Consider the following 26824-nt stretch of genomic DNA (forward strand, 5'->3'; position numbering starts at 1 on the left):
CAGGTCTGCTGCTCCCGTGTACATGTACATCGGGGACGGCCAAGTTTGTAGAGGGAGGACGTGCGGTCCACCCATGTCCTGATAACGTGGCCTCCCTTCAGCCCGGCCTCCTACAAATGGGTTGTGGCGTCAGCCAAAGCCTTGGCCTCACGGTGACAGTTGGTTCAGTGGAGCCCGGGACCCAACTTTTGCGGGTGTTCGTTCACGAAGACGGGCAGGCTGTCTCCAAACCCAAAAACATAGAACCAAGGCATGACATTCCCTAACAAATTTTGGGAGGTCTGTGGCAAAGAGCTTGGTGTTGGGGCGCAGCTGCAAGATAGCTCCCCCGAGGTCGCACACGACATCCCCGTTCGTCTGAACGTAAACTCGGAAGAAGTACCAGAACAACTCAAAGTGAGGAGCCATCCGAGGAAACATTCACAGAAAGTAATGAAATTGGCTATGCGGAGGACTCCGTTAGGCGGAATATGATGCAGTTGGTAGCCACAGAAGCGGAGCAACCCACGCACGAAACTGTGGAGGGTGAAGCCGAACCCCGGCAGCGGGCAAGTCCTGCTGGGGGCACAAGCTCTTCCCTCGCTCTGGCCTTGGCCATACCGGCAACGTTGAACCCAGCAAGGACTGGGCTGGCAAACGACGATGGACTAGCAGCGAACGAGGAGCAAAGCTAATAGCAAATTTCTTTGCTTTGGCTTCTCACATGAATCTCAAAGATAGTGTCAACATTGATGAAACAGGCTATATACATTACCATAGTAACTAATTTCTGCGAAAAGGATTTACATATTTACTGCGATTGGCTTTAAAAGAATGAAGACTGATGTAGATCATTTGAAAGCGCAGAAAGTATGCTTTTGAGCTGTTTCTCCACCCACCGCTGAACTGTTTCAATTACTCGTATGATCAGATTCCTACAAATATTCATGTAAAATACATCCTAACAAGACATTATCATTAATATCCATATGTTCCAATAAACTTGTAGCCATCTTAATCTATATCACCTAAGTCAAATGATTTGATTGCACCACAATATCTCCATACTACAACACCAATACAGTAACATCATCATGTCAACGCGCCATACATGCTCTTTTGTGAGGCTTGTGCCCTACAAGGTACTACGGTCAGGTCCTACTGTACAGCTGGGAAGCTAAATCCAAAACCTAGAGTAGACTAACAATTTCCCACCAATGGGAAGAACATATATTCTAGCCTTGTAGCTTGATACATGTACATCTTCTGGTGAAACTACATCCTGAAATCCATGACGCAGACAGTATTGTTGGAGAAGCAAGCTGCTATCTTGCTGCCTTCTTTGTTCCAGCACACTTCAAAAATGCCACCGCTCCCTCTGAAGGTCTTCAGGATCCTGCCTTCTTTGACGGACCATATATGTAGGCTTTGATCCAGCGACCCACTAGCCAGGTACTCACCATCAGGGCTAAAGGCCACAGAATAAACTGGCTGCCTGTAATCATTCGTAAATTGACAAGAATTTAGCATTCTATGTGTGACACAGTAACTCGCGATAATTTTCTTCCCTTAGTATCAGTACCTATGGCCAGCCAAGCTGTACAGAAGGTGTCCTTTCTCAACTTCCCATAGCTTGATAGATGAATCAAACGATGCGCTGCATATAAAACAAAATAGTCCATCATTGCTGATAAACACAAGCAACCTGCTGGGGTAGCAAAATTGTCCTCAGAAGCAAGGAACCTAATGCAGATACCTAATTCTGCTAGTTTACCAACTATCTTGTACACAAGGGATAAACAACGCTATCAAACAGACACTGAAACCACTGAATGGTGAACTAGGAGTTTGTACCAAAATAAACATTGACCAAGAACTTACCTACAACACGAGTTGATGCTGAAATAATATCATCTTGGACTATAAACATGTTCCGTACAAATCATGATTTGGCATGAGCTAATTTGTTACCGCTGGCTATCCACTTACAAGATGATATGTTCTCGCTGAAGCGAGGCCTAGTGTACCATATCATACAAAGGAAGCATTAATACTGGATTACAGTAGACGCTGAGAACGACTAATCACCCAACACACTACCCATCGATAATTTCCAAAATTGTAGTGGATATCATTGCAGGTAGGAGAGAGCGAACTTACTGAACAACCACTTTGCAGTGTACTGCAACTATCAAGTTTCCTACGATATACTACCTCTGTTCCAAAATACATGATGTCCCAGAAAATGTTCAGTCAAACTTTACAATCTTTGACCGCTGATTAGTAGACTAAATGAATTTGTTAGACAGAAATTGTAACACGAGATTTTTCATTAAAAATATTTTTACAATGTTCAATTTTATTATTACTAATTCATGCAGGATTAACTGGTCAAGGTTACTCACTGAAGGCTGCACATAATTCAAACGTCAGGAATTCATATTAGAACAGGTCGGTCAGTTGACCCAACAACAGTCAACTGTCAGAAATGAAAATACAAAGGCATTATTTGTCTTTAAAGGCTCTGAGCTAATGCCCAAATTATACCTTGCCAAAAGCAGCTGTTGATTGGGATTATTTGTTCCTGGACCTGTGGGGCTCCATCTAATAGTGTATATTTCCTGCAAAAAGACAGTTGAGCAGATAAGAGAGAAAGTTAGAAAACTCAAGGGATCAAGCAAGGATAACGATTATTTGACAAACCTTGGTATGCTCTTTAAAATCATATACACATTTGTCCTGCTTCACACTCCATATCTGACAAAGGAAAAAGAAAAAGGAACACTTCATTACGAAAAAAAGACAAAGCACCTCCGCACGGTCAGCTTCTGTGAAGTGTGAACAAATATAGCAACTTGAGCCACACAAAAAGCATGTCCACGTGAGTGGCTACTGTGAATCCATATGGTTACATAAACCACCTATAATTACAATGAGAAATGTATACTGAATTACGGCGAGACATCTGGTGCAAAAGCACAACTCAATGCATAATGTGAACTTCCGATTCAGGCATTATTTTCTCTGCCATCCTGGCGCCTGTCATTTATGACTGTATGGCCCTATAATTTTGAACTTTCAGACTCAACTTATGTTTCTCATTTATTGCCTGTTATTGTGGAGTGATTAGAACTTGATTTTTTTAAACTGTAAGTAGATAGAATCGTTTGAAACATCAGCAACAGAAAATAAGAATTATTTAGGTTAACTAACAAAATATTCTGTACTGGTAAACCAGGTTGTGTTTTTTCATTACACATTGTACAACTGGTGCCATGTATATACTGAGAAAATGCTTAGCTTTACTCGGCAAAAACCATATAATCACAACAGGTCATCAAATTACAACTTTAGAGAGTGAAATACACCTACAACCATTAAACTAGTGGTACAATTTGGTCCCTTGGAAAATGCTCACCTGGGTCAACAAACTTATTTATGCGCTGCGCTGCACATACGGTCCTACTTCCTCCATATCTTCGTATATTAGTTTTATCTAAAGTCAAAACTTCATAAAGTTTGACCAATTTTATGTTTAAAAATATCAACATAAGTTTTTTGAGAAAGTGGGAGTAAAAAAAGAGGGCTCTGTATCCCCCGCTGACATGGCATGTATCTGACAGCCTGGTCCACTAAAACTAGATGGCGGGGGTGGGGGGGGGGGGGGGGGGTATGTGGAGATCAAAATATGCACCAAACCCCTCCATCTTCACCATCAGTATCACTAAGTTCTGGTCCACCCGAAAAGACCTATCTGTCTCCACCAAACTTAAAGCCTCTCCCACGAAACACTTGCCAATTTGTCACCTATGTGTGCTCGTGCTTTCTGTTGCAGGTATAATTTGGCTACCAAGTTTATTTGATCTGCCAGATTAGTGTATATGCTAATGTTCAGTGCAGAGACACCAAGTCAGGCAAAGCAAGTTATTTCCTTGGGGCAAAAGTAGAAGGGAAGACATCTGGATGGAGGGTGGCGCAAGTGAACAAGGCAACTAGTATAAAACTTCTATTATCTGGTATGATTAGCGTCCTGGACAGAATATTTTATTATTTCCATTATAGGCCAATGAAGCCCTGTACGAGATATGGCAGGGGAACATGGCTAGCAGGCAGGTTTTTTCTGTATACATGGCAACCAACTTAAAGTGGCCAAAACCTGTTCGGTTTGGACCTGGAGTCCTGCTCCCAAACGCAAAGTCCTGCGTGCCTTATATATAGGCCTTGGCCGATTGGAAAAAGGGCAATCAATCGATCCTTTCACAACCTTACGTTACTTTTTCTCCTACGTTCTTTTCTTTCCAGCACCTAGCTCGTAGCTTCTGCCTAGCCCTAGCAACCCTAGGGTTTGGCTGATCTTTGCCGTTTTGCATTGAAAAACAGTCGGTTTACCTCCACGAAAGCGAGGATTCTGTGGTGCTGTGTGGATCAATTTCGCACAGCAACACAATTGGCGACTCCGCTGGGGAAGAAGAAGAGGAACACAATGAGCACCGACCCCAAGGACGGGAGTGATCTCAACCCCAACAACATCATCGCCGTCACACTTGAGGATCTGCCTGAGGATGAACGGCGGAAACTTGAACAGGAGCTTGAGGAAGAGAGGGTGGAAAAGCTGAAGCAGAAGTTGACGGGCTTCCAAAGGACAAGAAACGGCGTCATCCAGAAGGTAACTACACCAAGTCATCCTGCTGGGGTAAGTAAAACTGCTTGTACAGAAGAGATTGCACATCTAATTGATGCATCTGTAGCTAGTAAATACGGCAAACAAATGTCAGACATGGCACGCACGATTACTGAATCTGTAGTTAGCAAATTTGATGAGTTCAGAGAGCAATTTAATAAGGATATTCAGATCAGCTTGCCTCTTCAAATTCGTTCAATGGTGCTACAGGCCAATGATGAACGTTATGAGAAACAGCCGGTGCGTCCAGAAAATAGTAGGTTCACTAATGTACCTAACCCTATGCATACACCCGTTGCAGTGCCCAATGTTGTGCAGCCCCACATCCCATTAAGCAATAACCAAAGTGGCCAGAATTACATTGGCAATTCGGCCAATAATTTTGTACCTACTGCTGCTACTCCTGCTCTGACTTCGGTTCCACAAAATTTCAGCAGCAATAACCGAAGTGTTGGCTTTAATTCCAATCTGCAGCAACCCTACTATCAAACAGTAGCAAATAGCACACCACCCTTGCCACCTATTGGTACCGGGGTTCCTTACGGGCCGGTGCCAGATGCGTGTTTTAATGGTTCTCCGCAGCAAATGTATCATGCTCAAACTTCTTTGTCAGAGTTACCGCCACGTTCTTATGGTGCATCTATGCCACAAGCTAGTTCTCCGCAGCCTACTGAAAATTTTAAGGATCAACTTGCTAATATACTTAGAGAATTTGGCCTGGAACCTAAGGGTAGAGCACGTGCATATCAAAAACCCTACCCTGAATATTTCGACACAACACCTTATCCTCGTGGGTTTAAAATTCCAGATTTTGTTAAGTTCACAGGAGAAGATGGTAGATCAACCTTTGAGCATGTAGGACAATTTTTAGCACAATGCAGTGAAGTTGGTACATCAGATATTTTTAGAGTGAAATTATTTCCTTTGTCTTTATCTGGTACTGCATTTACTTGGTTTACATCGCTTGCTCCTAACTCTATTGCAACATGGGCTCAATTGGAGCAGAAATTTCATGAGTATTTTTATGGTGGTGAAACTGAACTTAGACTTTCAGATTTGACAATGGTTAAGCAAAAACACAGTGAATCTGTTTATGATTATATTAAAAGATTTAGAGATGTCAAAAACCGATGCTTCAGTTTGACCATAGCCGAAAAAGATTTAGCTGATCTTGCCTTTTCGGGTTTGCTTGCTCATATTAGAGATAAATTGGAAGGGCGAGAATTTTCAGATGTTAACCAAGTTTTGCAAAAGGCTTGGGCACAGGAAAACCGTGCTAAAGAAGTTAAACCATACAGCCGGTTTAGAGATAATAAGAACAAAGACAAGGAAAAACCTACGGTTAATGTTATAGAGCATGATAGTGATTCGGCTAGTGAAGATGATGTTGATATTTGTATGGCCGAATGGGTTCGAGCACCTAAGTCAAAACCTTTTGCATGTGCTGCCCTGAAACCCACACCAGCTAAAAGAGAGGAAATCAAATATACTTTTGATGTTAGTAAGTGTGACAAGATTTTTGACATGTTGTTGCAAGGGAAGTTAATTAGAATAAAAGAAGGGCATGTGATTCCATCTCAAGAAGAACTGGGTAGAAGAGCTTATTGTAAATGGCATAACTCTTTTTCTCATGCTACTAACGATTGTAATGTGTTTCGTCGACAGGTGCAATCAGCCATTAATGACGGACGATTGGTATTTACAGAAGGTACTAAGATGAAGCTCGATAGTGATCCTTTTCCTATCAATGTGGTTGAGTTTGAGAATAAGAAAATGCTTATTCGGTCGGATCAGACCGAATCCGCAAGAGAAAAAAATGTTGTTGATAATAGTGCTCCTCCAAGGATGATTAAACCAAAGAAACCAGAAGTAGGAGTGTGGAAAATTAATGGAAGAAGGAGACAAGCTCCGAGGCCAAAGCCGACAGTTAACATGTTGTTGGAGAAATACACTTCATGCAAGACCACCAATGTATTTAACCGTCTTGGAGGTAATAAACGTCTTAGATCTCCTTCTGGACCTGTCGGTCATGAGCAATGGCAAAGAAATTCATATGACCAGCAGCCATATTTCGCAATGGAGCCAGCATATTGGGGATGTGCACCTCCTATGTATCCGCAAATTCCTCCATGGGGTTTTAATCCTTGGGCGCCATATCCTATAGGGCCAGCAGGTTATTTTCAACCAGGATGGATCCTGCCTAGGCCTATGTTCAGACCAAACATGCATGAGAAAAGGGCTCGATTTAGTCATGAAGCAAGATCACGTGATGCTATTGTGGTTCGAGGTAAAGATGGTTCAAGCAAAGGGGCTGAAGCTAGCTCATCCAGCAAAAGATTTGCGCAGAGCAGATTGTCTAGACACAATGCGGATGGCAAGGTTCACATAGGTGGCCAGAAGTTTGCATGGGTACCGGTCAGATCTAAGGGTGATGTAAAAAAATCAGTTGAACATGATGAATGTAGGTCTGGTTGTGCTATTACAAACCAACCTGGGCTGGGTGCTGCTCTTAATGTTGATAATGGTAAGCTCAAATCAGCTGCAGGTGTTGCCCCTGATCCAGAAACAATCATGATTGGAGGTTTCAGATTTGGTTCAGTTCAGAAAAGATTAGTAATGATGCATTGCAGCAACAGGGGCCTGATACATCGCAGCAAGAGGAGATTCCAGCAAAAGAAAGCAACTCACATGCTGATTTGGGTCCCAATATGCAGAAAGATGGGACCGCTAGCACAACTGATCAATACAGAATTCTTTCAGCCAAAGACAGAATGTTTGCTCCCCAAGCAGCAGCACATCAGTCCAGACCGACGAACTCGGGGGGCAGCAGAATTAGGTCAGTGGCACCAGGAACTAAACCAAAGCTTCGATGGTGCCCAACGGGGCTCACACATACTCAGAAAAGATGGGTGCAGCGGCTGCGGGCATTGGAAATTAGAGAGGAACTAGCTGAGAAGAAGCGCGACGAGTGGTTCAATAAAGATAAACCAATGGTGCCTTTGAATATGACTTGGAAAGAGAAGCGCATCGCAAGGGAGGAAGGCAACATTGTTGATGACATGGTCATGGATGGAAACTCTGGGGATAAAGAGGATATGCCTGCGGATATGGACATTAATATGGTATTTGAGCTGCCCGCTGAATTTCGTGCGCCTAAGGCTGAAGAGGCTGAAGTTGCAGAGCTTGTTCTTGGCCCAAAAAGTGTTACATTTGAGAAACCAGAGAAGCATGGACAACACCTAAAGCCTTTGTTTATCAAGGGTCACATTGATGGTAAGCCTATTGGTCGCATGCTTGTTGATGGCGGTGCCGGTGTTAATATCATGCCTTTTTCGGTTTTTTCTAAATTGGGCCGAAAAGAGGAATAACTAATGAAAACCAATATGGGACTTAGTGGGTTCTCAGGAGACTTGTCTGAAGCTAAGGGTGTTATTTCTATGGAGCTCACGGTTGGGAGCAAAACATTGCCGACTGCTTTCTTCGTTGTTGATGTCAAAGGCCGATATAATATTCTTTTGGGGCGTGATTGGATTCATGCAAATTGTTGCATCCCTTCTACTCTACATCAACGTTTGATTCAGTGGGTTGATGATGATGTTGAAGTGGTTGATGCGGATAATTCGGCCTGCATTGCATTGGCTGAGGCTCCGGTCGATTGGCAACACGGTGAGATACGATGCTTGACAGGTAGAGATTTATCAGATTATGATTATATTAGTATTGGCAGAGATGGTTTTGTTCCTGTACATGCACAGCCGGCTAGTGTAGCTCGGCTTAATGACTTATCCTTGTGAACAATGAATAAGGAAGATAGTGTTAAATGGATGCAAAGGCGTGTTGAGGAGTATCGTTCAGGAAAGAACGATATGCATGAAGCTATTGAGGATTTCGATGACATGGAGAAGCTTGGACAAGGATTCTCATTGGCTGACCCACTTGAGGAAGTTGATATTGGTGATGGAAGTGTCCCTAGACCTACATTTATTAGTGCTAATATGGGGGCCGATCAGAGAGGAAAGGTATGTGCATTACTTAGGGAATTTGTTGATTGCTTTGCTTGGAATTATACTGAGATGCCCGGTTTGAGTAGGGACTTAGTTGAACACAGATTGCCTATTAAATCTGGTTTTAGGCCGCATAAACAGCCCCTTAGGCGATTCAATCCTAGTATATATGACCGCATCAAAGATGAAATTGATCGGTTGTTAAAAGCTCGGTTTATTCGGCCGTGTAGATATGCAGAATGGATTTCTAATATTGTTCCTGTTGAAAAGAAAAATACTGATAAGATTAGAGTATATATTGATTTTAGGGATTTGAATAAGGCTACCCCTAAAGATGAATATCCTATGCCTATAGCCGACATGTTGATTAACGATGCTTCTAGACATAAAGTAATCAGTTTTTTAGATGGTAATGCTGGTTATAATCAGATATTTATGGTCGAAGAAGATATGTTTAAGACTGTTTTTCGATGCCCTGGTTTTGTTGGTTTATTTGAGTGGACTGTTATGACTTTTGGATTGAAGAATGCCGGAGCTACATATCAGCGTGCTATGAATCTGATTTTTCATGATCTTCTAGGCATCGTATTAGAAATATATATTGATGATGTAGTTGTTAAATCGGATGGGTTTGATCATCATTTAGCCGATTTGCGATTAGCTTTTGAAAGAATGCGTCGGTATGGGCTGAAAATGAATCCACTCAAATGTGCTTTCGGTGTATCGGCTGGTAAGTTCTTAGGTTTTATAATTCATGAGCATGGCATAGAGATTGATCCTAAGAAGGTAGAGGCAATCAGAAAATTGGAGGAGCCCACATGTAAAAGGGATGTGCAGAAATTGTTAGGAAAAATTAATTACTTGAGACGATTCATATCTAACCTTGCGGGAAAAATTGAATCGTTTGTTCCTTTACTTCGGTTAAAACATGAAGCCGAATTTACTTGGGGGGCAGAACAGCAAGAGGCTTTTAATAATATAAAACGGTATTTGTCAAGTCCTCCGGTGCTTTGAGCACCCAAGTCTGGTGTGCCGTTCAGGTTATACATTGCCGCACAAGACAAGGTGATCGGCGTAGTTTTAGCACAAGAGAACGGCGGGAAGGAGTACATCATTGCATACTTGAGCCGCCGCTTGCTTGACGCTGAGAGTCGGTACGTGTTTATTGAAAAATTATGTTTATCTTTATATTATGCATGTACAAAATTTCGGCCATATTTACTTTATAGTACATGTGTAGTAGCTTGCCAAGCCGACGTGATTAAATATATGCTGCAGCAGCCGATTCTTAGTGGTAGGATTGGAAAATGGGCTTATGCACTAATAGAATATGACTTGGCATATGAATCGTTGCGTGCTATGAAAGGTCAAGTCATCGCTGATTTTATTGTTGATCATAGGATTAAGGATGAAGAAGATGTTAATTATGTTAGTGTGTGCCCGTGGAAGTTTTATTTTGATGGATCGGTTTGTAGGGAGGGACAAGGCATTGGTAATGTTTTAATTTCACCAAACAATGTCATTTATGAAACATCGGTCCGTTTGGAATATCCTTGTACAAATAACCAAGCTGAATATGAAGCTTTGTTGTTTGGTTTACAAAATTGAGTAGATATGGGTGTAAAGGATATAGAGGCTTTTGGAGATTCACTTCTGGTAGTCCGGCAAATTGGTGGTGAATTTCAATGTTTTGATGGATTATTAAACAGCTATTTGGACCGATGTTTAGATATAATTAAGTCTCTGAATACTTTCACTATCAGTCATATACCTAGGGAAGAGAATTCCAGAGCTAATTGCTTAGCGCAGCAGGCATCCGGACACCAAATCAGTAGGGGAAAGTTTTTCATATTAGAGAAACCGATGTTAGATGCTGTTAATAGTAATGCTGATCTGTTGGCTATTAATTTGCTAAAAGATGCAGCAGGTCCTTGTTCAATCCAGCAGCAAGTAGTACATAGCAAAGAAGATTCGGTGCAGAAGTCACAAATAACCGAATCAGCAGCTAATTTAGAATCAGGTGATTGGAGAACTCCTCTGGTTAATCATCTAAAGGATCCTGGGCAAACAAGAGATAGAAAAATTCGGCGACAAGCTTTAAAATATACTTTGCTAGATAATGAGTTGTACCGCCGAACAATAGATGGATTACTTTTAAAGTGCTTAGGTCCTGATCAGTCAAGAGTAGCTATGGGTGAAGTACATGAAGGGCTATGCGGAACACATCAGTCGGCTCATAAGATGCAATGGTTATTAAAAAGAGCAGGTTTTTATTGGCCAACGATGTTAGGGGACTGTTTTCATAGGGTGTGAAGAATGCCAGAAATTTGGAAATGTTCAATTGGCACCTGCAGCTGTGATGCATCCCATTATTAAGCCATGGCCGTTTAGAGGATGGGGTTTAGATTTTATTGGTCAAATACATCCTGCTTCATCTAAAGGTCATCGCTTCGTTCTAGTAGCTACAGATTATTTTACCAAATGGACTGAAGCGATTCCTTTGAGAAATATGACCCATAAGGAAGTGATTAATTTTGGCATATTATTCGCAGATTCGGTATTCCTCAGACTTTGACTACTGATCAAGGTTCTTCTTTTATGTCTCATCAATTTCGTGAGTTTGCCGAATCTTTTAGAATTAAGTTGTTAAATTCGTCGCCTTATTATGCTCAAGCTAACGGGCAGGCCGAATCTAGCAATAAAACTTTGATTAAGCTTATAAAGAAGAAAATTAAGGAGCATCCAAGAAGGTGGCATGAAGTACTTTCAGAAGCTTTATGGGCTCACCGAATATCTAAGCATGGAGCAACTCAAGTGACGCCATATGAGTTAGTGTATGGACAGGACGCGGTGTTACCTGTCGAGGTTAATTTGCAAGCTCTTAGAGTAGCCAGACAAAATGATTTGTCGGCTGTAGACTATAATAATTTGATGATGGGTAGAATTGATGATGTTCCAGAAGAAAGACTAAGAGCCTTACGAGAAATTGAAAAAGAAAAATTAAGAGTAGCTAAGGCTTATAATAAAAGAGTGAGGGAAAAATCGTTTCAAATAGGAGACTTAGTGTGGAAAACGATTTTGCCTCTTGGAACTAGAAATAATAAATTCGGCAAATGGTCGCCGAGTTGGGAAGGCCCATATAGGGTTTTAGAAATTGTTCCTGGGAATTCATATTTTGTACAATCTTTACACGGGGAAAAATTGCCTAAAGCACTCAATGGAAAATATTTGAAGAAGTATTATCCTAGCATGTGGCAAGAGGCTTGATGGCACTATGGCCGATATTATTTAAGATATCACCCTGAGCAAAATATGGCCGATATGATTTCAAGTATCGCCCTAAGTAAAATTTGGCTGATGTGTTATTTGTATGTCACCTTGAGTAGTAATGTGACCAGTGAAAGCAGTCAACACTGTTCTGTAGTATTATTAAAGTGTTTTTGGTGAATACAAGTGTACCAAAAACAGGGGGGCATGTGTTGCAGGTATAATTTGGCTACCAAGTTTATTTGATCTGCCAGATTAGTGTATATGCTAATGTTCAGTGCAGAGACACCAAGTCAGGCAAAGCAAGTTATTTCCTTGGGGCAAAAGTAGAAGGGAAGACATCTGGATGGAGGGTGGCGCAAGTGAACAAGGCAACTAGTATAAAACTTCTATTATCTGGTATGATTAGTGTCCTGGACAGAATATTTTATTATTTCCATTATAGGCCAATGAAGCCCTGTACGAGATATGGCAGGGGAACATGGCTAGCAGGCAGGTTTTTTCTGTATACATGGCAACCAACTTAAAGTGGCCAAAACCTGTTCGGTTTGGACCTGGAGTCCTGCTCCCAAACGCAAAGTCCTGCGTGCCTTATATATAGGCCTTGGCCGATTGGAAAAAGGGCAATCAATCGATCCTTTCACAACCTTACGTTACTTTTTCTCCTACGTTCTTTTCTTTCCAGCACCTAGCTCGTAGCTTCTGCCTAGCCCTAGCAACCCTAGGGTTTGGCTGATCTTTGCCGTTTTGCATTGAAAAACGGTCGGTTTACCTCCACGAAAGCGAGGATTCTGTGGTGCTGTATGGATCAATTTCGCACAGCAACACTTTCGCCTCCGCATCCGAGGCTCCGAGCAAACACCGCATCGTCCATAGTTTGCAAGCGCACACACGTGAAGACTGTTGCCTCATGCTGTCAGGTACGCTGATGTTAAATCCTAGCATCAATTCCAATTTTTAAATTTGATCATTTAACTACAATATGGAGATGATCACTATTTCCCATGTTGCTGAGTATTCACGGGTCGCAACTGTGGCATGGGTCTTCTTCAATGCTTTGATTTCAGCATTTTGTTTTAGCACCTGCTGATGGCAGCATCAATCTCGAGGTTCCTTGCATGGCATCGTTGAAAGTGCATATATCCCCCCTGTGGGTTTTGGTGATTGATGAAAAGACATTCAATTAAGTATATTTCAGGTTTAGTATTTGGTAAGTGGATTGTAGCCCAAGGCTCTTAGTTAGGTTGCAATTTCCTAGGATTTTGGTGGATCGAAGATTCCACATTGAATCCAAGGACAACTGTGCTATCAAGAGGGTCAAATGCAAAAGATCTAGGGATGAACACCTTATATAATAACTACAGGCGCTCCCTAAGATTTCAACTTCAAATTCTTTAATCCATCTCATTTTACTCTCTCCCAATAGCTCCAGACCAGTCGGACGGTGGAGCCTAGCCAGGTGAGTTGTGAAAGTTCTGCTGAGCAAACTGGCGATTTTCCAAGGTTCCATCCAGAACAAAGCTTTTCTGTGTTTTATAACTACCTCTGTTAGCTCCAGTACCTCCGAGCTATTTCTTATTTGGCACTCTTGAGCGGTTATAGTTTGCTCCAGCCAGTTGTTCCAGTATAGATTTTGTGCTCCTGAGCTATAGTGAGCTGGGAGTTAACCATTTCTGCCAAGCTCATTTCCATAGGGTACTCTGCTAGTCCCTGTACCTCTAAGAAATCTTTTGTCTCGCACCTCTGAAATCAAAGATGCTTCTGGACAGTCCGGTACCTCCAAGTACTTTGGACAATTCCAGGGCTCTAGATTTAAACACTGAACTTGTCCTGGTATGTGTTTCTCCTATTCAAACGATCAGATTTTCACCTTTTTTATAAACTGACCCTCACATACCTTGAGTGGGGGAGGAGGCTTTATGGACGAAGTTGTGGAGACCCTCACATACCCTCTTCTCTCTCGTTGAGAAAGCCCTTTGCTTTGCATTTCACCTCTCGTACTCTCGTACTGTAATGTAAACCTATCTTTGATTCTTGAGAGATAGATCCATGGGTTCTTGAGCTTTGATTGAAGATCTTGTTGGGGAGTTCATTCAAGTGGCCTTGCTTTGTGAAAGTGCATCTCCAAGATACCCTACTGGTTTTGGTGATTTATGGCAACCATTTGAGATCAGAGGACCAATGATTTCAATGAGTATTTCAGGGACTCATTGGCTATAAGGACTAATTTTCTTAAACGAGTCCTTGCCTATAAGTGGAATATCAATGGTGACCCTACCTCAAGCTTGTGCCTTGTAGTATGTACTTTCTAGGCTTTTGGTGAACCCAGTGATTCACACTGAGTGTAGGACAACCATACTATGAAGAGGGGCACAAGCAAAGTACTTTGGTTCGAAATCCAAGAACAGATCCTAGACCAAAGTCTTCACCAAGTAGGTGATCTGTTCTTGGATTTTGGTAGGACTATTCACCCCTCCCCTCCCCCTCTCCACCCCATCTAGAACTTATAGCATCTCCAGCCGTTCGGCCCCCCATGGGCTTGAAATAGCGCCACTTGGGGGCCAACCAGCGATAAATTCGGCGTGGGGGGGCTCGGGTTCCCAGCCGACCCCCCAAGTTCCCCCCCCCCCCCCCCAGCCGCCGATTTCGGCCCAAAGTCAGCGCAAATTAGGCCCAAATTCGGCGTGCTTCGACACAAATTCAACAAAAACTAATTTTTATCACATAGTTCATCACAGAAATCAATACAAATAAAATAGTTCAACGAAGCAAACTCATAATTCAAACACAAACTAAAACTCATAGTTCATCACACGTCGAACTAGGCGTTGCCCTTGAGCCTCCATAGGTGCTCCACCAGATCGTGTTGCAGTTCTTGATGCACCTGTGGGTCTCGGATCTCCTGGCACATATTGAGGAAGGCAGCCCATGATGCCGGTAGCTGGTGATCAACTTGGGCAAGAGGACCCTGCTTGTAATATGGTTCAGTGTCAAACACTAGCTCTTCCTGCTCGCTCTCAATAATCATGTTGTGCAAGATGACACTGCAAGTCATGACTTCCCACATTTGATCTTTCGACCAGGTCAGAGCGGGGTACCGGACAACAGCAAATCGAGATTGGAGCACACCAAATGCTCGCTCGACATCCTTCCTGCAAGCCTCCTGACACTTGGCAAAGTAGGAGTTCTTGCCTCCTGGCACAGGGTTTGAGATAGTCTTCACAAATGTGGACCATCTCGGATAGATGCCAGCTGCTAGGTAGTATCCCTTGTTGTAGTGGCGCCCATTGACGTCGAACTTCACCGGAGGAGCATGACCTTCAACAAGCTTGGCAAAGACATTCGAGCACTGCAGTACGTTGATGTCATTGTGAATTCCTGGCATACCAAAGGAGTGCCAAATCCAGAGGTCCTGTGTGGCCACTGCCTCAAGTACCACACTGCAAGCTCCTTTGGTGCATTTGTACATCCCCTGCCAAGCAAATAATGCATGCAGTCGATGCTTCCAAGCATCCCAGGAAATCCTCTTGCTGCATTTTGTGCTAGGATCCGAGCGGTGTCTTCAGCACATGGTTTTTGAGTCGGGGTAGCGACTCGGAAAAAGTCGAGCCTGCAGTTGCGACTAGTCGCGACTCGCGACTCGAGTCGACACTAAGTTGAGTCGACATTTTTTTGCGACTCATCGACTAGTCGAGCGACTCAAAAACCATGCTTCAGCATTGGGTGATCGCAAGTATTGTGGTCCAAACACTGCCACCACTGCCCTGCAGAACTTGTACAAACACTCAATGGTGGTGGACTCGGCCATGCGTCCATAGTCCTCAAGTATATCACCGGAGCTCCGTATGCAAGCATCCTCATAGCTGTCATGCACTTCTGAAGTGAGGAGAATCCCACTGTGCCGGTGCAATCCTTCTTGCAAATGAAGTAGCTGTCGAACTCCCGGATGGCATTCACAATCTTGAGGAAGAGCTTTCGGCTCATCCGATAACGGCGCCAAAATACTTTCTCGCCGTGCAGTGGAGCGTCTGCGAAGTAGTCGGCGTAGAGCAAGCAATAGCCCTCCAGTTGATGCCTCTGCTTGCTCTTATGGCGGCCCGGCGCCGAGCCACCTCGCCGCGGCTTTGCATTGCTCGCGAACAGGCTGGCCAGAGCGGCGAGGATCATGAGGTGCTCTTCGTCCTAGGTGTCGGCCTCGTCTTCCTCCTCCAGCAGCGCCGCAAACGCCTCCTCGTCGTCGGAGTCCATCGCCGAACACCTGGCGGGCGTGGTGGGTGCGCAGCCGCCGGTATCCCCCGCCTGCTTGGCCGGAGCGCTGGAAAGCTCGCCCAAGAGCGGGATGGAGGCTGCCGCGGCGAAACCCTCTCTTTCCGACAGGGAAATGGCCTTTCTAGCGGCGGAGCAGCGGCTGTGGGCAGGTGGGCGGCGCCGGGATCGGCACGGCGGCAAAAGTGGAAGTGGCGTCCTACAGCGCGCGGGGTCGAATCTGGGCGGGGAGAAGTCGTTTGTCACCTGACAGTGGTGGCCCACGCGCCGCTTTTCCTTCCGCCAGAGCCCGCAAGTACCCCCCCCCCCCCCCCGTGCGTTGGGTTCGGCCTGGGATCACCGGGCCAAAAAAAGGGCCCGAACCGGCGAAATTCGGCGTCCTGGAGGGGTGACTGGGGGTTTTTTCGGCGCCGATGGGAAAAAACGCGTCCTGGGGGGCGCTATTGGGGGCGCGAGTGGAGATGCTCTTAGACGGTTAGACCTAAATCCCAACACTTGTTACTCCTGGAGGGTGTGCGCCTCCTAGATGGTTAGAGTCACTTGAGAGCCTTCATGTGTGAAAGAGTCACAAAGTTTGTAAAGGCCTAGAGAGCGTCTCTTTGTGTGAAGACTACCACGAGTGAGGCTCCCTTTGTGGTTGCCATGGTGGAATAGGTGGACTAGGCCCTTGGTGGCATAGCGAGCCAAGACCTTTGTGGTTGTAGGATTTTGTATACAAACCTCCGCCAACGAGTAAGATTGCACCAACAATCCAAACCTCAGGTAAGATCACCTGTGTGCGATCTCTTCCCCTTACTACTTCACTTATTGCAAACTTTGCTTCCGCTCTTAATTTCATAGACTTGCATGCAACTAGGGGTACTTAGTTTAAATCCTTCCCACTAGAAAGGATTAATTTTTGATATATTTTATTCAACACCAGCCCCCCCCCCCTCCTCCCAAGACAAGTAATCATGCAAAGAGCACGAAGATGCGCAGTTCACGTTCTCCAGAAGCTCATGGCCCATAACCCCACGGACAAACGACCTTGTGGCCAAACCCAATGTCTCCACGCTGCTCTCCGCCACCGTTCTTCTCCTCCTACCTAGTAACACAGTGGCGCGTTAGTACCACCACCACATCCTCCAGTTTCGAGAGTCTAAGCCATCACACTCGTTGTCACAACATGCAAGGTGTGACAATCTCGTTGTCATAGGCTCACTGTCCGAATCCCTCCATTTTCGAGAGCTCTGAGTTTTCGCACACCTTGCCTATCCGAACCTGCTAGAGCTGTCGTCGGGATACTTTGTTGTCATCGTGATCAACAGCAAGATGGCGGATGTGACCAAGGACATGGCAAAGGGGGCGTACAAGAAGACAAGTCCTTGCTTTGACGAACCCTAGCCATGCTCTCATCTCTCGATGCAAGCATGTTTCCATATGCCAGGCTCTCATGCAACATCTGTCACGGCCAGGAAAACCTGCATCACCATTCAAACCCTCGCAACTAGCTCTTCTCTGTGCGCAAACCGCTGTCCACGAACATCACCTCCACAAGGGGGCAGGCATGCAGGCTGTAAAGGTAAGCTCGTCGTCCTTTGCATCAGTTGCTCCTCAGCTTCCTAAAATTGATGGAAGACTTGAGGCTTTTTTGCAGTTTCCAATCCCCTATTTACACCCCAACGAGTAAACTGGTGGACCGGAGCTATCAGATATGTGTTACGGAGGCCTCGTGTATTTAGGATTGTGCACCATATAGACAAGTTTGTTAACTTAAATGAGTATTTTCAGAGTTAAAGCACAAAATTGCACCGTCCCAAATAGTTTAATGGCTGTAGGTGTTTGTTCCACTCAAATAGACAGTTGAGATACTTATACATCTAGGAAAAAATGGAAAATGCAAGATAACATACAGTAATACATTACTCAATAGCAAGACAATGAAAAAATAACCAAAACAAAACAGCCAACAGGGAGCCTGAATTATTAGTTCGTGATGTCTTGTACACAATGGTGCAAGAACTAGAAAAACTATTAACTACTGTACAGAAAGCAAGATGATACCTTTGCAGTCCAATCATCAGAACAAGAAGCCAACAAAGAACCAGTTGGATCCCACTTGATAGCATTAACTTCACTCTGGACAGTGTATTTATAGTCAGCTGGCTACTACGCCAATACTTTTTAAGTAAAAAAATATTAATTATATTTTCATGGACAAGAATGGTACTGTAACTTATTAGCACAAACATTATGAAGCTATATAACTAATAGCTGCTCGGTGATTATACTCAGTAATCCCCGGTAGCATCTAAAATTATGTAGCCAAGCAATTTATGTATGGACAAATGAAGATAGTCATCCAAACAAAATGGTGAAGAGATGGAATTAATTGATCGGTTATTCTAGAATATGAAGGGGAAAAAAGGATGACTTGTAAAACTAACCCACCAACATGAAATGATTTTCATTTGATATAATATAATATTCATACTTTGGGGAACTTACTAACTGCGGAAGAATACTATTGAGAATTTCCACATCAGTTTTTTGGTTGTAAGGATCAAGCCAAGAAAAGGCACACGCAACACAGAAAGAATTTCGCAGTTCAAACCCCAAGAAGCCTATCTTTACAACAACCCCATGAACCAGCATACCCAGCCGCAGCCTCCCTCCACCATCCACAGAATCCCTATGGCCTCATGTGGCTCCCCACTCGTCGGAGACTGATCTGGACTATCCCAAGCTTGCCATGGCCGGAGGGTGACCTTCTCCGTGCTCACTGCTGCCGGAGCACGGCATCCTCTAGATGGGTCACCTTGCAGCTGACAGAACTTGGTGGAGTCGGTCTGCACCGACTGGTGAGTCTACCTTGGTGCCACAGCCATCCCAAGTCGATACCATCCTCCTACTTGTCAGGCGAGGTGTGGGATTTGAGCAATACTGCACTCCACGACACGGTCATATAAAGACCTACTCCGGGGTTCACGATGCCTACGCACAGCTTGTCGTGGAACTTTGGGTTCAGCTGGATGGTAGGTGCCAAAGATGCAGGAAAAGATTTATCTCTGTTCTTTATCACCTGACTGGCCAAATTGTTTGAGAACCAAGACGATGTGATGTTACCGACTATCGGCTATATTTCAAGTTTGTACTAGAAATGAAAAGCATTTTTATAGTTTGAATGAGCCTTCATAAAGTACCCTGTGATATATTGGAAAATAACTAAAGGTCTTGAACTTTCTTTCATTTTCGGGATGTTCTATTCAGACATGAAAAAGATCAAATTATTCTATCTGCTAAAGCAATTTGCATGACGATGGCGGAGCGGAGTGGTGATATAATGGCAGAACCGAGAGATGGGCAGGTAGGGATGAAGGGAGGAGGATGACAATTCTTTGTCTTCTTCTGTTATAAGGGTAGATAAGGAGACACTATGAGGAGAAAGAGGATCAAAAGGGTGCATAGCATTTGCAGCAGAGGGTGGAAGCGGGAGAAAGACACCGACATTTGTTGTGAGCCAAAGGTGAATGCCTTTGATCAATGCCTCTATACGCCCATTCATTGTGTTCTGTAGCAACACACAAGCACTTTGCTAGCACATAATAGCATGTCATGTTTAAGAAATCTTACTTGATGGCCACTGAATGTTTTAACTGGGCGTGGATCCCCAATCTTGCAAACATAGATCATGTTATCAGTTGAGCATGTTGCAAAAGAGTTGTTGTTTCGCCAATCAACATCTAGTGTTGGAGCTACATGAAGAACGAGGACAAGTTAGTTTCTGTGCTACACATTTTGTCATGTCAAAGACAACTGGACCGTGCAAACTATACCTGAATGAAATTCAAATTGCTGCTTGCACTCCCATGTCTTTGTATCCCAGACAATAGCAGTTTTGTCTACGCTGCCACTTAGAAGAAAATCACCTTTCCTATTCCATTTTAAAGAAAATATAGGTCCCTTGTGTTTGAATAAAGTCTGCTTTAACTCTCCTGAAATATTCGTTCAGATAGATAAGAATGAAAGAATGCACAAAATCAGCAGGAGGCACACTATGACCATGCTTTAAGGCCCATCCAAGTTCTGACAACTCTTGTTCGGGTAAGATGAAATTATTGACCAAGCCCATATTAGGGAAAATAATTTATTATCGATGTCTATTAAACAGAGTTTAAGGCAAAGGCTAACACACACACTGCACGCGCACCCACACACACAAGATAGTGACTTCTTACCGTCCCTACTCCATATTCTTGCTTGGCCATCATAGGAGCCCGTGGCTAATAGTGTTCCTTCCCCCTGGCATGGATGACAGGCCAAATTTTACAAGATAAAATGGCTTAGTAATGAACCTAGAGGTGAAAGGTGGCATTGGATAATGAAAAAATGAACAAGTTGGCCAAAATAGATGTGGCTGCCAATACAACATTGTACTCTAGATTAATTTTGACCAAAACACAATTAGCGAATAAGGAATTATGAATAGAAAAGTATACAGCATCAAGGAACCTACATTCCAGTCAAGTGTGGTGACATCCTTGCTCTTCTCGTTGGTCCTACCCTTAAAATGTTTCAAAACATGACCACTTGCAGGAGAGGATTGAATGGAACCACATGGACCATCAGGAATTGTCCAAATTCTAGCAGTTGAGTCTCCTGACCTAGCAAGAACAAAATAGCAGTATAACCCAACGAGGATGCATACAATAAACAACTTTGTAACTACAAGAAGGAAAATATAGACTAGAGATTCACAAATACGATGAGGGATGGGATAGAATGAGTATATGAAAGGAAAATGCAAATTATCAGGTTTGAATTTGAGAAGCCAGATATTACAAGGAAAGGAGATCTCCACTCCTTCGATCTTGACAGGTCATGCTGCAATCAGGAACTCAGCATGCATCTCAAAAAGACTTGGGCAAAAAGAATAATCAAAACAACAGACACTATAATTATTAACATATAAATTACTTGGCAATTTGATGCCATGATAAAACTGAACGCGTGAGGGGGCTACAACTACAAGTCAATACAAGAACACAACTATCTATACAATAGAGCAGATGACCCACCCAGAAGCTAGAAGAGAACCAGCTGGACTCCATGCACAAGCAAAAACCTAAAGCAAACGAATGCAAGAGAAACAGGAAGTTATAAGAGGGTTGATGAATCTATTTGACAGTGAAAAACATCTAAGACTAGAAGAACCTACTAACCTCTGAACTGTGTCCTTCCAAAACGGTTACATCCGCACTAAAAATTTCATGAGGAGTTGTACTTACATCCATTGGTTTAGGACCTGAGGTAACTATATATCAGTAGACAATACAATAGTACGATGAATAAGGCCCTGGTCCTCCACACAACTAAATTTTAAACATATTGAGACATGATATAACGGGAAGCTCTCTGAAACGCTAATACAGAAACTGAGATACCAAGAAAAAGTAAATTCACAGGGGGCTACTGCTTGCATTAAATCATAAGTCAGAAACTGTTACTCCTAGAGTTACATTAGTATCATCTTATTTTAATAAGATGGATGATATGTCCAAGAAAGAGGGGACATTGTCCTAAATCAGCTCCAACGTCCATGAGACGGCGATAATAGAGTTATTGTATGGATACATATCAGGAACTACGAATAGAAAATCATGGTGGAATAGATCATAAAGCCTATTTTGGACCACGAAGTTGAGTCAGTGTCATTTGTGTGGGTACCAGTATTTGCAGAATACATCAGCTATTTCAGCCGCTACATCTGACATTTAGAATATATGCATACATATATTAACGCAGATTTTTTACCACCCGGTTGCTATTACCCCCCCCCCCCCCCCCCGACTATACCACCCCATGCTATCTCCGTTGAAAGGTCTGCCCTCTATTGGGATTCAATTAATGAACCATGGTAATGCTCACACTAATATGGATCCAGCTGAGCAGGGGTATCAAAACGTCACATCATGAATAGTTAACCTTCTAATTTAACCTTAGATGTATGAAAATGCTATAGCTTCCTAACTATTTATAATACCAAAAAGATATTGGTTGGTGAGTAAGACGAAGATTCCCTAAAAACAAAATGCCCCATGAACGCAAAAAAAAAAAGGATGCATACACAGTATCAACTTTTAATTTTGTTACTACTCGTCATGGGCATCAAGAAGGGGAGCCTTGGCGGAGTGGTAAAGCTGCTGCCTTGTGACCATGAGGTCACGGGTTCAAGTCCTGGAAACAGCCTCTTACAGAAATGTAGGGAAAGGCTGCATACAATAGACCCAAAGTGGTCGGACCCTTCCCCGGACCCTACGCAAGCAGGAGCTACATGCACCGGGCTACCCTTTTTTTTTCATCATGGGCATCAGGCATGATTAGTCAGCTTTAAGTGTAGCATGCAGTACTAATCATGGGCATCAGGCATGATTAGTCAGGTTCAAGTGTAGTATGCAGTACAAAGTCATCAGGTGGTAATGGACTAGTCTCAGTGCAATTAGACAAATGAAAGACTAATCAATGGCAAACCTAAAAGATGCCACGAGTGTAGAATAGCTATTCTACAACCCTAGTAAAATGGTGTACAAACTACAAAATGTAGTGACTTTTGATTAATCTTTCTACTATCCAGGCCACTGTTTTACTACATTAATCCAAAACTACTAAATTCCGTACACTATTTTACTAGGGGTGTACAATACCCCATTCTACACTAACGCTTACCATATAGCATTCCTACATATATATTTTGCATGCTGAGTTACTCTTTTACAATATTTTGCATGTTGTGTCACAATGTTTACTTGTTTACACCAAGAACTGTAAAATTATTGCATCACGCGAAAACTTGCTAGCCCTATCATTTAAACAGTGCTCACCAAAATTAGAAAACAACAGCATAAATCAATTATAGTTATGAAGCATTATACATGGGCCAGAAATAATCCAGCATATAGTCATTTGAGTTTTACTAATAGTTAGCTAAAATATATTGCAAAAAGGAGTGGTAGAACGGGAACGGAACAGCTAAAAATAAATTACCTCCACTGGCAAGGGGATCCTCTTCATGCTTAACCTTATCAATATGCTCTGTGTGTTGTTTTTCCCTTTCCTTCTCTTTCTCTTGCACCTTGTCTCTTTCAGTTCTATCTCTTTCCATCTCTTGGTCTTTTTCTTTGTCATGGCGCTCTCTCTCCCGTTCACCACCAAGACGGTGTTCATGCTCCTCAATGCACTCTTTCGCTTTCCCCTTGTCCTTGTCACAATCAATTTGAAGCCTCTCCCTTTTTCTCTTCTTCACAATCTGTTGCAACTCTTCAACATCTTTTGTGATGATTTCAAGAGGTTCCAGAAGAGCAAAATCCTTCTCAACTTCTTGATCATTCTGAAACAAGAAAAGTGCATGATGTACCATACATCAGCCACACTAGAAGTATGAGATGAACATACTTACTTCATCAGTATTTGCTTCTAATTCTATGTACTGGAGGCCTTTCTGCACGATAGTGATAAGAGCGCCAGGAGGGACAACATTTCCATCTATCCCACCTTTATGTATCCCTGCTTCATACCCTAAAGTAAATGCAGCATGAACAAAACCTGGAAAGTTAGTTGGAAGAGACACAGTTAGGCCCCTTTTGGAATGCAGGAATTCAAAAACAGGAATAGCAAAAAAATACAAGAATAGGGAAGGAATCCAGATTCAAAACAGAGGATTGCAAAAACACAGGAAAATATCACAAGCAGGAAAGTGAAACAAAGGATTTGTGCACATGAAGTACTTGCATAATTGTAAACACCACATTAAGAAACTATTTAGGGAAAATAATTAAATCTTAAGCTCATACTTCAGTGAGCTAACGAATGATGCTCCTTGGCTCCCTGCATATATATACACCAAACAACAATCGCAGGCATGCTTTAAGAAAAGAAAACATGTTATTTCTCCACCACACGATACATCATTCTTATCCTCATCCTCAGTTCATCAACAGAACACCACCACCACCCCCCCCCCCCTCCTCCCTCTTCACAATGGCGCCCAGCACACAAACCTCTGCCAGTACCATGTTCAGCTTGTTGCCACAATACCATTTACATAATTGACAGAGCCCCTCTATGCCCTGGCCTACGACTCCTGGAACTTTCTTGCACTCCGTGACTTCATTCCCCTGTCTCTTTGAAGGGCTCCATGGCACCAAGTGAGCCACTGCTACGGAGGTTGCGGTGCCTCGGTCTTAAGCAAAGAGCCAAAAAAGAAACGGGAGTGGATGTTTGCAATTTTTAAGAATTTCTTAGTAAGTATGGGAAACGCGTCCCTATCCTGTAGAATTCCTATGGTCGTTCCCATGAATCAAACGGCACAAAGGGAAAATTCCCCATGTGAACAGTACTCCTTTGCTTTTTCTGTCGTTTTCCCGAGAACCAAACATGGCCTTATCAATGAGAACAGAAAACCATGCGTTCAACCATATAATAACTACATATGCCAGCAATTCTAGAAGGGTACAAAAAAATATCCTAAAGAATAACACTCCCTTCGTTCCATAACTATTGTGGTGGTTTTAGATCAAATTATGGAACAGAGGGAGTAACAAACAGCTGCACAGTAGAGCATGACAAGCTGGACAAAGTTCAGAAATACAATATCAAAAGAAAAAAGTTCAGAAATACAATCTCGAAAGAAAAATGTTCAGAAATCCCAGCATTAAACCGTCCCCACAATGCACCGATGAGTAACAGGTGCTTAAAGAAATCAACAGAACCCAAATAAGAAACAACCGATAGCACTATTTCGATGGTTTTGTCTTCTGAGGGATTGTATGAATTTCTGCATTTGAGGTCAGTAAAACCAATACTGCCGCAGAGGTGGACGAATTAGCACCAAAAGCACAATTAATTTCCTGAAACTACTACCTCCGTTTCAGTTTACAAGTCCTACGCGTATATCTAGGTTGCCAATGTTATCACCCTAATATAAACTATATAACACAAAAATTATACCTTTTGAAAGTAGAAACTCCGAAGTTTATGTTGGTATATTTTTTGTAATATATGACTTGTATTAGGTTGGTCAAATTGATGACCTAGGGGTACACGCACGCCCTGTAAACTGAGAGAGAGGTAGTAAGCGATTATATGAACAAAGCTATCTAAAACCCTAATCTGAAAAGGAATGAAAACTAAAGGTACTAATTAATAAGAGAAATAGCATTGCAAAACCTGAAACCACAATCCCAATCTAAAAGTCGCAAAACACAAACTCTAGACGCATCATATGCAGCATTCAGCGTTACCAGATCCCTATTCTCCTATGTAACACGCAAATCCACCAAAATCTCGCCATCTGCAGCACAAAGGCCCCTAACCCCTAAATCCGCGCAAAGCATGCCAGATTCTCTCGACTTAATAACCAAATAAAAACGTGGCAGGAAGGAATGGGTCTAGGTACGGACCGGACTCCTGTAGGTAGCGGAAGACGAGGAAGTTGAGCTCCGCCGAGGTTATCGCTCCCATCGTCGGCCAACGCGAGAGCGCCGCCGGATGTAGCGGGCGCGCAGCGTGCGGTGATGCGGTCGGGAGTCGGGAAGAAGGAAGATGTGAGAGAGAGAGACGGAGAGGGGACGAGGCAAGGAACGAGGATCGATGTGCGAAACCGGGAATGAAGCGGAGCGGGATGCAAATATGAAATTACTCTTCTGGCTCTAGGGCTTGTTCGGAAGTGCTCCACAGCCGCGAACTCCGCAACTCCTCAGCCAACAACAGTCCAACGCCATTACGCCAGCTTTACTATTATACTAAGAATTATTTGTACATGGTTATTTTATTTATCAACCGTCATATATGAAACGTTCTGAATTAAGAAAAAAAAACAGTAGATTTAAGCTAGTCAGCCATCGGATTCTGCGTGCCAACGCATCAGATCGCTCGATCACCCTATTATGCACACAATAGCCTATTTATCGTGTCATCATGTGCGTTATAGTTGTTCCATGTCTCTGAGCAGCTTCTTCAATGATCGACCTGGACACCTCCTTGTTTAATCGGCCCGATAAAACGGGCCTCAGTTTCTCTGCTCTCACGGGGATGGTCTGTGGTCATCAACTCATCATTACTTCGTGTCATTCTCTTCCCCTTATCATTGTAGTGGACAACCCTTTTCTCGCTTGCCTAACTTCGCTCAATTCATCTTGCTTCCTGATGCGTCCATGTCTGATGTGTAGGTTCTCTCTTCTTGCCTATCGATGTTTTGGTTGACTACATAGGTGTTAATCTCTACGTTTTGGTGTGTGTGATTGTCCCATGAATCATAGCGACAGCCGAACTGACGGATCTATGGGAACGCGGGGGCAGACGATGTGGAGGAGGAGGAGGTGGCGGCAGTGTCAACGGTCAAGGATGGGAACAAAGAGGAGTAGTGTGTGAACCAATCCTCGCTATGCTCACCTTTCTAACACAACTGCTTAGAGAGAAAGACCTTCTCATCCGCCATTGTTGCACCTCCGATCTCTCCGCATTCACGCTTTTTTATTGAGGTGATATTTTGTTGTGAATTATTTGGTAGGATTCCTGCATAATATAATTCTTTGTTCTGCTTAATTCACTCTCAGATTTAGCAATTTATATCGTGATCCCTTTGCTACAA

At 43.1% G+C, this 26824-nt stretch overlaps 1 protein-coding gene across 2 annotated transcripts; it reads right to left on the reverse strand.

Moving 5' to 3' along the window:
• Nucleotides 1-934: 934 nt before the first annotated feature.
• On the reverse strand, nt 935-25947 carry LOC109751316 (WD40 repeat-containing protein HOS15). Of its 2 annotated transcripts, none has more exons than XM_020310210.4 (14): nt 25635-25947; nt 23633-23778; nt 23221-23563; nt 21399-21481; nt 21255-21301; nt 20693-20840; nt 20415-20478; nt 20013-20171; nt 19810-19931; nt 18241-18315; nt 2683-2736; nt 2527-2600; nt 1562-1636; nt 935-1474 (listed from the first exon to the last, which is right to left on the reverse strand). In XM_020310210.4, the coding sequence occupies exons 1-14, from the start codon at nt 25693-25695 to the stop codon at nt 1255-1257; spliced, it is 1671 nt and encodes a 556-aa protein (XP_020165799.1). In that variant the 5' UTR covers nt 25696-25947; the 3' UTR covers nt 935-1254. The 2 variants fall into 2 exon arrangements, with proteins under 2 accessions (XP_020165799.1, XP_020165804.1); XM_020310215.4 differs by having other exon boundaries at nt 23633-23751; nt 25635-25854.
• Nucleotides 25948-26824: the final 877 nt, after the last annotated feature.

The sequence above is a fragment of the Aegilops tauschii genome, chromosome 2 (assembly GCF_002575655.3).
Source record: "Aegilops tauschii subsp. strangulata cultivar AL8/78 chromosome 2, Aet v6.0, whole genome shotgun sequence".
In the NCBI taxonomy this organism is placed as follows: Eukaryota; Viridiplantae; Streptophyta; class Magnoliopsida; order Poales; family Poaceae; genus Aegilops; species Aegilops tauschii.

Coding starts and splice junctions, on each gene's coding strand:
- LOC109751316 (XM_020310210.4), bottom strand. CDS start 25,695: ATGGGAGCGATAACCTCGGCGGAGCTCAACTTCCTCGTCTTCCGCTAC. Junction 20,172..20,414: donor AAGAATATGGAGTAGGGACG/GTAAGAAGTCAC, acceptor CGAATATTTCAG/GAGAGTTAAAGCAGACTTTA. Junction 1,637..2,526: donor CAACAGCTGCTTTTGGCAAG/GTATAATTTGGG, acceptor TTTTATATGCAG/CGCATCGTTTGATTCATCTA.